This window comes from Orycteropus afer, unplaced genomic scaffold (assembly GCF_000298275.1).
Source record: "Orycteropus afer afer isolate SDZICR_OR568_19922 unplaced genomic scaffold, OryAfe1.0 scaffold00020, whole genome shotgun sequence".
Lineage (NCBI taxonomy): Eukaryota > Metazoa > Chordata > Mammalia > Tubulidentata > Orycteropodidae > Orycteropus > Orycteropus afer.
The window spans coordinates 10,199,666-10,210,859 of NW_006921607.1; the positions used below are offsets into that span (position 1 = coordinate 10,199,666).

The window sequence follows — 11,194 nt, forward strand, 5'->3', positions numbered from 1 at the left end:
ATATAAAGTTGTGATTTAAAAACTTCAACAGTGCAATAAGAAATGGGCAAATTGAGCTAATTATATTATTTTAATTTGTGAAAGAAGACTATGCCAACTCTAATGCTTTGTTTTATTTAAGAGAAAAGAACAGACAGCAATGGCAGAGTATATTTTGTCAACCACAACACTCGTATTACACAGTGGGAAGACCCCAGAAGTCAAGGGTAAGAGCTTTAAAGTTACTAGATGTAACATCCTAAAGATGTGTGCCTTGTTTCTGACTCAGTTATAAAGAGGATCAGTTACAGTCTTTTCTCAAAGGCCTTAATTTCAGTCTGTCACATACTTTGGAAAGATAAGTTTTCACTGATAAATGAGAATATACTTATATATCCAGAAATACCTACTTAAGGTTAATAGTAACACTGATTAATCATTCAAAAACAGGGTTTCTTAACTTAGAATCACTGGAAAAAATTCAAGGAATATGTGATTTAGATAGGAAAAACAAAATTACGTAAGCATTTTCACTAACCTTTAACTGAAATTGTTTCTTTCTGTTATGAATGTAGGCTACAACCATAGTAAAATTAATAATGCCTAGGACTTTGCCATCAGTAGAGATCCCAGGTATTTTTGTATCATTCTGGTTGTTGCAGATGTCTCAAAATATTGTTTATATACATCATTACTTAGTCTTCATAAGAATTTGGTAGTTAATGCATTGATAAAGAGAATATTACCGCAAGTTTATCTTTTTAATGCTTTAAAAACTATATGTATACAATTAATTTTTTTTTTTGGTATACTATGCAGTATGTAATACTGTGCATTTATCAGACTGCTAGAGGGTTTTTCAGTTTTAAAACAGGAGGAAAGAAGAGTTTCAAAGGCAACATTTAAGTTTTCTCTTTAAAATTCTCTAAGGATAGATTTGACAAAGTTACCTTTCTGTAATTTGCTACCATTTTTTTTTGTTATTTCTTGGACCTTTAACGTTTTAGAGCTAAAATTACTCATATTTTAATAAATAGCACAGATGACTAGTTCATTCTAATTTATTTGGTTTTATATAATTACAACAAATGAAAAGTAGTTGCATTTAACATCATCTTCTTAAAATTTATGGTGTGTGTGACATTGCATTCAGATATTTGAATATAGCAAAATAGTTTTAACTTTTGATATAGTTTACAGAATATTGATAGTTTTATTTAAGGAAGGTTGAAAGCTTCCAAATGAAAATGAAATAACGTTTGGTTAAATGTTTACATTTTCCCACATAGTGTTTTATGATTGTAGTAGTGGCATTTTGAAAATAAAATAGAAATAAGAGAGCATTGCTAGAGTTCATGTAAGGGACTTTGGGGTTGGGCTAGGGAGATAAATCTGAAAAGTAACATTGGGATCAGAGTATAGAGGCAGAATTAGTGTCAAGTGGAGGAGTTTAGATGTTACTAATGGTATTGGTGATAATGATAGGACCTTATGGAGAACCATTATTTGATCAGAACTGTATTTTAGAAAAATAGTTCTGTAAGAAGTATGGAATATGAGAATAAGACTAGAGCAAAACTCAAGAAAAAAAGAAAAATTCACTGCCATCAAGACGATTGTGACTCATAGCAACCTCCATTGGGTTTCCAAGGCTGTAAATCTTTACAGAAGCAGATTGTTGTATATTTCTTCACAGAACAGCTAGTGGGTTCAAACCACTGACCTTGTGGTTAGCAGCCAAATGCCTTAACCAATACACGACCAGAGTTCCTAGAGACAGAAAAAGCCTTTAGGTAGCTGTTGGGAATTTAGGTAAGTGGTGAATAAAACTAAAAAGGATGGTTTTTGAGATTGAAAGTAGGAATGAACTTAGTCAGAAGGAGCAGAGCTTGGTTACCACAAGATGTTTAGGGTGAGTTATCTGGTAGATAAGGTGCCCTAGTGGCACAGTGGTTAAAGTGTTCAGCTGCCAACTGAAAGATCAGCAGTTTGAACCCACCAACTGCTCCACAGGAGAAAGATGTGGCAGTCTATTTTCAGAGATATACAGCTTGGAAAACCCTAGGAGGCAGTTCTACTCTGCTCTATAAGGTTGCTGTGAGTCAGAATTGACTCAGCAGTAGTGGGTTTTGGTTCTTTGGTAGATGGAGAACACAAACAAAGTAAATAGTGAAGATTAAATGGTAGTTGATGGGCTTGTTGAGTTGGTGCTTATAGTATGTCCAGATAGAGATATCTACTAGACAATGAGAAATTCTGTACTGAATGGTGTTCTAAAAGATTTCTACTACATCTTTATAGTTTTTGTTTTGGCAAACAAGCCAGCTCTAACATTTTTCATTTGATTTATATTTTGTCATGTATCTTATAGTCAATTAAATGAAAAGCCCTTACCAGAAGGCTGGGAAATGAGATTCACTGTGGATGGAATTCCGTATTTTGTGGACCACAATAGAAGAACAACAACCTACATAGATCCCCGCACAGGAAAGTCTGCCCTGTAAGTTTTCTAAATGTTGTAGATTAAAAGTAAGACTAGTTCTTCAGAGTTTAATATATACATCTGAATTAGCAGGAAATGCAAGTCTTACTGTTTCTTGAGTTGGCTTGCCAGTGGTCTCTGTACACTATAGATATTTTGTATTTTTCTCTCATGAATATTTTCCGTAGGGACTTTCATGTTCATTACTATCTGTTACTGCCTGATTATTTTCTTTCATTCCTATTATTTTCTAACTTTATACTTTCTACATATTAAATACTTTCAGATTTAAAGGAGAAAGTTGGAAATCACAGCATTTAAATATTAATGCAATACAGAAATGATGTAGATGAGGAAGTAAGTCATAAAGAGACAACTGTTGTATCGTTCCATATTACAATTAAATTTGGGTACATACAACAGAAAACACCAAAATAAAATGACTTATATAAGATAGAACTATATTTATCTCCATCACTTGAAAATAGTTTAGTGAGACTTACACAGCCTAATAATCCATGAGTCAGAAAGAATTGAGAAAAGAAATTAGGAAATACATCATACGGAGTAATAGTAAAAGTAGAAGATTTCTCAATTTGTGGGATATAGGTAAAGTAGTCTTTAGAGGAAAATTTATTGCTTTAAAAACCTACATAAGAAAGACATAAAATCAGTGGTCTTGCTTTTACCTTAAGATGTTAGTAAAAGAAGAGTGAATTAGGCCCAAAGAAAGTAGAAAAAGGAAGTAATAAAAATAAAAGCAGAAATTAATGAAATTAAAATTAAAGAAGAGAAATCCAAGCTAGAAGGTGGTTCTTTGAAAAGATTAATAATACTGATAAATCCCTAGTACACCTCATGGGGAAAAAAAAAAAAGAACACATAAATTACCAATGTCAAAACGAAGGAGGGACATCACTACAGATAATACAGATGTAAAAAGATAATGAGGGGTATTTTGAACAACCTACTTAGATCAAATGGACAAATTCCTTGAAAAAGAAACAAGTTACCAAAGTGGACATAAGAATAAATAGTTAATCTCAGTAGTCTTATATATGGTAAAGAAATTGAGCCATAACTAAACAACTTCCTATAAAGAATATTCTGGTTTATTCAAACATACTCATAAAATAAAGGAGATGGAAATACTTCCCAACTCACTTTATGAGTCTCCTATAACCTTGATATGAAAATCTAACAAGACAGTGTAAGAAGAGAAAATTATAGACTGATATTTTTATGACCATAGGTATAAAAATCCTTAATAATAGCAGATTAAATATACCAGTTTATAAAAGGGATATGAAATTATGACGAAGTGAAATTTATTTTAGGAATTCAAGATTGATTTAACATACAAGTAACAATCAGTTTAATTTACCATATTAACACATTAAAAGAGAACAATCAAATAATCATTTCAGAAAAAGTATTTGACAAAATACTAATTTATGATAAACTCTCAACTTGTAAACTTTCTTACCTGGGAAAAGAGCATTCATGAAAAACCTATAGCCAACATTACATTTAATGGTGAAATATTCCTTAAGAGCAAGACAGAAACAATGGTATCTACTGTCATATATGAGTAGTCCTAGCCAGCGCGACGAAACAAAACACAGGTATCCCCCGTTTTCAAAAATTTGCTTCATGCTACTTGCTTTTATGAAAGACGTAGTTTATTACATGTTTTCACTAACTGAAAAAAATCTGAAAAGGATTTTCCCTTTTAAGAAATAAAGCGAAAATAGCATCCAGTGTTTGTTTTGCAGCACGCTTTTAAAGAAGCATTGCACACATTGAGCAGTGACAGTGTCATTGCCAAACTCCTTCCCTGGGAACTATGCTCAGCATCTCTGCATCAAGCTGCCATAGCTTTGAACTGGGTCTTTAAAGACTGTATGTTGATTTGGTGGATTATTTTGGGGGTCTGAGAATGCTCAAAATTTTTTTCCATATAAATTAATATTAATTTTTTTTTTTTACTGTGTACCAGTTTGGCTTCCAAAAGGTTTTATAGGAATTTAGGGATAGCAGAGGAAACCTGTATATGGATTGGAAAGGAAGAAATCAAATTGTTTTGTTTTCCACAGATAACATGGTTGTGTACATAGAGAATCCTAAGGAATCTAGATAAAATTACTAGAACTGATGAGTAAATTCATCATTGTTGCAGGATAAAAGTCAATATACAAAAATAATTTGTTTTTTGTGTATTAGTAATGAACAGAAATGAAATTAGAAGTAGTCCAAGGAAAAGAGCAAGTAGTGCCAGTGGTATGAAGTTCAGGGCTAGCTTGGGCACTCTAAGCTTCTTTATTTTTGTTTTTCATCCCAGTGCATGCTTTTATTTCTCAAGGTTACCTTGTGATAACTTCATCTGTTATTGTTACACTCTGGGTTGGAATATACAGTAAGGACAGTTTGACGATAGGTAAGTAGGTAGGTGTTGTTTGCCATGGAATCCATTCTGACTCATGGAGATCCCATGATAGATAAATAAGACAAATAAAATCAAATCCTTTCCATCTATCTCAGTTCTCTCTAAAGAATCATCCTAGAAGTTCTAAACAGCACTTCCACAGAATCTACACAGAATCTAGTCATATGGCAGCACTGGAGAATATAGTCTCTCTCTTAGTGGGCAGAATGCCCAGTTAAATATCAAGGTATGTCAATTAAGTACACAGAGAATGGATGTTGGAGTAGGCAGCACACTCAGAGATAGAAACTTACTCCGTTAGCTAGTCCTGCAGGCTAACTAGTTAGTATTAGATTTGGTTGCATATGACAGAAAATCCTGTAACAATTGCTTTAACAAGATTGAAGTTTATTACCTTCTGTTACCTAAAAATAGTTTTTGGGAAGTATTACTAAAAAAAAAATATAAATGAGAGTTGTATAGGGGTATACTTAGGGTATTTTTGCATTTGCTAAGTACTGAGGGGAGAGAGTATGTGTGTTTCCTTCAGCTACCTCTGACAAGCAGCTGTATATATCATGTTAACCACTTTTCTTCCTCAGAGACAATGGACCACAGATAGCCTATGTTCGGGACTTCAAGGCAAAGGTTCAGTATTTCCGGTTCTGGTGTCAGGTTAGTATTGGGACTGGATTTCTTTACTCCACTTCCTTTGTTACGCTGCTTATATTACACAGTGATGGTGAAAATAGTAACCCATAAAAAAGCAGATAAAATGGGAAGCATTAGAATCCCTTTCACCTGCAAAGGACAAAGAAATAGATATATCAGTTAGATAATTTGTGAGTTCTGTTGTCCAGCAGAATAAATTGAAATCATTTGAATAAGAACACATTGTACCCTTTCTGCAGAAACCATGATTTACAAATTACAAAAATCTTCAAACATAAGTTAAAACATTTTCTGGTGTATAAATTGTAACTAGTCCCTTTCATATCAGACATTTGATACAAAATAAGCAGAAGCATTTTGTTAGATACATCTATATTCAGAGTATTTTTTCCAGATGTGATCAGCTATTTTTGAGGTGTAAAGAAACATTGGAGCTCTAGTGGCATAGTGGTTCACACATTTACATGCTAACCAAAAGGTTGATGGTTCAAACCTACCAGCTGCTCTGTGGGAGAAAGATGAGGCAGTCTGCTTCCATAGAGATTTACAGCCTTGGAAACCCTATGGGGCAGTTCTACTCTGTCCTGTGGGGTTATTATGAGTGGAAATCGACTTGATGGCAGAGGAGTTGGTTTTTTGGTCAAACATTCAGTGAATTAATGATTTTTCTGTGAATTCTAAATAAAATGAACCACTGATCAAAATATTACTATGAGGAATATTTTGAAACTAAAAATTCTTGTAATTAACTGGGCCTATGCAAACAAGAGCTCTGGTAGCATAGTGCCTAAGGCACTTGACTGCTAACCAGAAGGCTGGTGGTTCAAACCCACCAGCCACTCCTTGGAAGGAAGGTTGGGCAATGTACTTCCATAGTGATACTGCCTTGGCAACCCAAAGAGGCGTCTCTATGAGTCGGGTCCGACTCGATGGCACATAACAACAACAACATGCAAACAAGAAGAATCTAAATTACCCTTTTGAAAATTAAGTTTTATTTGACCCATATTTTTAAATAAGCACTTGTGCCTCTGGAAACTTACTTTCTTCTGTTTCTCACATAGCTAGCTATTAAATAAAGTAAAATTAGCATGAATGTTCACAAATGCATTCCTAAACAATATTGAATACAAATTCACATTTATAGTCATACTTGTTTTTCTATGCAAAGATAAAGATAAATAAACTTTCCCCCTTCTGGTTTTTTGATAGGCTGTTTTAATGATGCAAATTGACTTACATCATTTTATTTCAGCAACTGGCCATGCCTCAGCATATAAAGATTACAGTGACAAGAAAAACATTGTTTGAAGATTCCTTTCAGCAGGTACTGTTGCATTGAACCAATAGTTTGTGTTCTGGCTTCCAGTCCAAGACCTCCTCCTGATATTGATAGTATAATCTGAATAGTTTGGAGTTCTTTGAGTTAGAGTCTTTGAAATTTTTAATCCAATCTCATTGCCAGGTACTTTAGTACTTAGCATTTAGGAAAATGCCAACAGTTTTTTTGCATGTGCATATGTGTGTACATGTATGTGTGTACTGTACTTACTGAATTTCAGGTTTCTATTCTAAGCTAAGTATTTGATTTGAAATAAATACCTAAGTAAGAAAATAGATTCAATAGACAAAAGTCTGGAAATATCCACACGAATGATGTTGGATGAGTAGAAAAGGGAAGATTTAGTTTTTACATCCTACATTAATTGCATATTTTACAATAAGCTAATGTTATTTATTTATAAATTGTGATTTGGGTGAAAATTTACAGAGCAGATTCATTTTCCGTTCAACAATTCTTGCACATTTTGTTTCATGACATTGATAGCAATTCCCATAATGTAGCAACTGTCTTCCCAGTTCATCCTGGTAATTACCTCTTCCTTGTGTTCTTTCCTGTGCATTCCTGCCCTCTGAGCTGTCTCCCTTAATGAATGCTGCCCTTCTGACCTCCCATGATTGATTGTTCTAAAGAGTATACCTACCTGGTATAAATGTTTACCTTATAGGCCTATCTGTTGTCTGGCTGGAAGCCATGGGAGTGAGTTCAATTCCAGGCCTAATGGGTGACTAGAGGCCAATAGTCTCAGGGATTTCACCAGTCTCTATTAGACCAGTAAGGCTGATCTTTTTTTATGATTTTGAGTTTTATTCCACATTTTTCTCCTACTCTATTCAGGATCTTCTATTTTGATCCCTTATCTGAGTGGTTAACAGTAGTAGCCAGGCACAGTCTAGTTTTTTGGGTCTCAGAGTCAAGTTGGCTGAGCTTTTGCGTGGTTCACTAGTCCCTTGGCCTAATTGTTTTCCATGCATCTTTGATTTTCTTTGTTCTTCTTGCTCCAAACAAGCAGAGACCAGTTGTTCCATCTTAGGTGGCCACTTGCAAGCTTTTAAGACCCTAATTGCTACTTACCAAAGTAGGATGTAGAACAGTGTTTTTGTGTAGTATGTCATGCCAGTTCAGTTTGATGTCTCCTATGACCATAGTCCGAGTCCATAGGCTCAGAGACTCACTTCCTTCAAGGTGTTTGGCTGTGGGTAAGAAGTTACCATAACTTTGCCCCATTAACTCTATTATACATGAACTCTAGTGTATATTAACTCTGTGTGTTTTTGTACATGCTTATAGCACATATACTGTCACTCATCTGTCAGTTTGTTGTACTGTGGTGGCTTGTGTGTTGCTGTGAGGCTGCAGGCTGTGCTGTCGGTATTTCAAATACCAGCAGGGTCACCCATGGTGGACAGGTTTCAGTGGAGCTTCCAGACTAAGGCAGACTCGGAAGAAGGAAGGGGCCATCCACTTCTCAAAGAATTGTCCAGTGAAAACTTTATGAATAGCAATGGAACACTGTCTGATGTATTAGTGGAAAACTGTATGAATAGCCCTGACCCCTTCCTTCTTGCTTCTGGTAACAGCTAATGAACTTTGGTCTCTCTGTTTTGCCTATCCTAACTATTTCATGTAAGTGGGATCATACAATATTTATCCTTTGGTTACTAATGTATTTCATTTAGCATAATGTTTTCAGGGCCTATCCATGTTTTAGCATGTATCAGGATTTCATTTCTCTTTATGCCTGAGTAATATTCCATTGTATATATATGCTATATTTTGTTTATTTGTTCATTTGCTTGACATCTTAAGTTATTTCTGACTTGGCTGTTGTGAATAGTGCCACGATGAATATTGGTGTACATGTATCAGTGTTTGCATTCCTACTTTGAGTTGTTTTGAGATATACTTAGGAATGGAATTGGTGGGTCATAACTTTTAACTTTTTCAGGAACCACCAAACTGTTTTCCATAGCAGCTATTATTAAAAATTCTCACCAGGAATGGATGAGAATTCCAATATCTTCACATCCTCAGCAACACATGTTGTATTTCTTCTTTTTTTTTAATATTATTTTTTTTATATCGTTGTCAACTTTTTAGAGATGAAGTGATACCTCATTGGGTTTCTGATTTGCATTTTCTTATGACTGATGATGTTGAGCATCTTTTCATGTGCTTGTTGACCATTTGTTTCTTTGGACCCCCCCCCCACCACTTGTTGGGTGCCATCAAGTCAGCTCTGACTCATAGCAACTCTATGTACAACAAACAGAATGAAACACTGCCTGGTCCTCCTCTATCCTCACAATCCTTGGTATGCTTGAGCCCATTGTTGCAGCCACTGTGTAAATCCATCTCATTGACAGTCTTCCCCTTCTTTGCTCACCCTGTACTTTGTCAAAGATGATATCCTTCTCCAGGGAATAGTCCCTTCTGACAGCATGACCAAAGTAGGTGAGATAAACTCTGCTCATTCTCACTTCTAAGGAGCATTCTGGCCATATTTCTTCCAGGACACATTTTTCTGGCAGTCCATGGTATTTCTAGTATTCTTCACCAACACCACAGTTCAAAGGCATTGACTCTTCAGTCTTCCTTTTTCGTTTTCTATCTTCTATATGCATGTGAGTTAGTTGAAAATGCCATGGCTTAGGTCAGGTGCACCTTAGTCCTCTAAGTGGCATCTTTGCTCTTCAGCATTTTAAAGAGGTCTTTTGCAACAGATTTTCCCAGTGCAGTACAATGTCTGATTTCCTGACCGCTGCTTCCATGAATGTTGACTGAGCATCTAAGGAAAATGAAATCCCTGACAATTTGAATATTTTTTCCATTTCTCATGATGTTGCTTACTGGTCCAGTTGTGAGGATTTTTGTTTTCTTTATGTTGAGGTGTATCCATACTGAAGATTGTAGTCTTTGATCTTCATCAGTAAGTGCTTTAAGTCATCTTTACTTTCAGCAAACAAGATTGTGTCATCTGCATATTGCAGGTTGTTCCTCCAATCCTGATGACACATACGTCTTCATATAGTACAGTTTCTCTGATTATTTCTTTAGAATACAGATTGAATAAGTATGGTGAAAGGATACAACCCTGACACACACCCTTCCTGAATTTAAATCATGCAGTATCCCCTTGTTTTGCTTGAATGACAGCCTCTTGATGGTCTATGTACAGGTTCCTCACGAGGACTATTAAGTGTTCTAGAAATCTCATTCTTCGCAGTGTTATTCATAATTTGTTATGGTCCACACAGACCTTGCATAGTGAATAAAACTGGTAGACTTGTTTCTGGTATTCATTGCTTTCAGCTAAGATCATCAGCTAAGACATCAGCATTTGATAACCTCATTCCATGTCTGCTTCTGAATTCAGCTTGAATTTCTGGAAGTTCTCTGTTAGTATACTGCTGAAACGGTTTTTGAATTATTTTCAGCAAGATTTTACTTGCATATGATATAAATGATGTTGTTCAATAATTTCCACATTCTGTTGGATCACCTTTCTTTGGAATGAGCACAAATATGAATCTCTTCTAGTCAGTTGGCCAGGTGACTGCCTTCCAAATTTCTTGGCATAAACAAATGAGCACCTCCAATGCTGCATCCATTTATTGAAATATCTCAATGGCTATTCAGTCAATTCCTGGAACCTTGTTTTTTGCCAATTCCTTCAGTGCAGCTTGGACTTTGTCCTTCAGTACCTTCGTTCTTGATCATATGCTACTCCCTGAAATAGTTGGACACCGACCAGTTCTTTTTGGTACAGTGACTCTGTGTCTTCCATCTTTTTTTGATGCTTCCTGCATTTTTTAGCATTTTGCCCTTTGAATCCTTCAGTGTTGCAAGTGAAGGCTTGAATATTTTTCTTCAGTTCTTTCCACTCAAGAAATGCAAAGCGTGTTTTTCTCTTTGGGTTTTCTTCTCCTTGGGTTTTCTAACTCCAAATCTTTGCACGTTTCATTATAGTACTTTACCTTGTATTGTCAAGCTGTCCTTTGAAATCTTCTGTTTAGTTCTTTTCCTTCAACATTCTTCCATTCTCTTTAGGTACTCTACACTTAACAGCAAATTTTAGCATCCCTTTTGACATCTATTTTGGTCTTTTCTTCCTTTTTAATGACCCATTTGCTTTCTTCATGTATGCTTTTTTTCTTTTTTTTTTAATTTTATTTTGATTTGGGTGAAGATTTACAGCGTAAACTCACTTTTCATACAGCAGTTCACATAATATACTTTGTCTCATGTCATTGACCAAAATTTACAATGCAACAGCTCCCCTCCCACTTCCTCC

At 35.2% G+C, this 11,194-nt stretch overlaps 1 protein-coding gene across 1 annotated transcript in view; it reads left to right on the forward strand.

The window, feature by feature from the left end:
- ITCH (itchy E3 ubiquitin protein ligase) overlaps nucleotides 1-11,194 on the forward strand; it is a 140,778-nt gene that overhangs the window by 93,874 nt on the left and 35,710 nt on the right. The window contains exons 10-13 of the mRNA XM_007934730.1: nucleotides 122-206; nucleotides 2,351-2,479; nucleotides 5,489-5,561; nucleotides 6,814-6,885. Coding sequence (XP_007932921.1) covers nucleotides 122-206; nucleotides 2,351-2,479; nucleotides 5,489-5,561; nucleotides 6,814-6,885 — 359 coding nt within the window. The remainder of the gene's footprint in view (nucleotides 1-121; nucleotides 207-2,350; nucleotides 2,480-5,488; nucleotides 5,562-6,813; nucleotides 6,886-11,194) is intronic.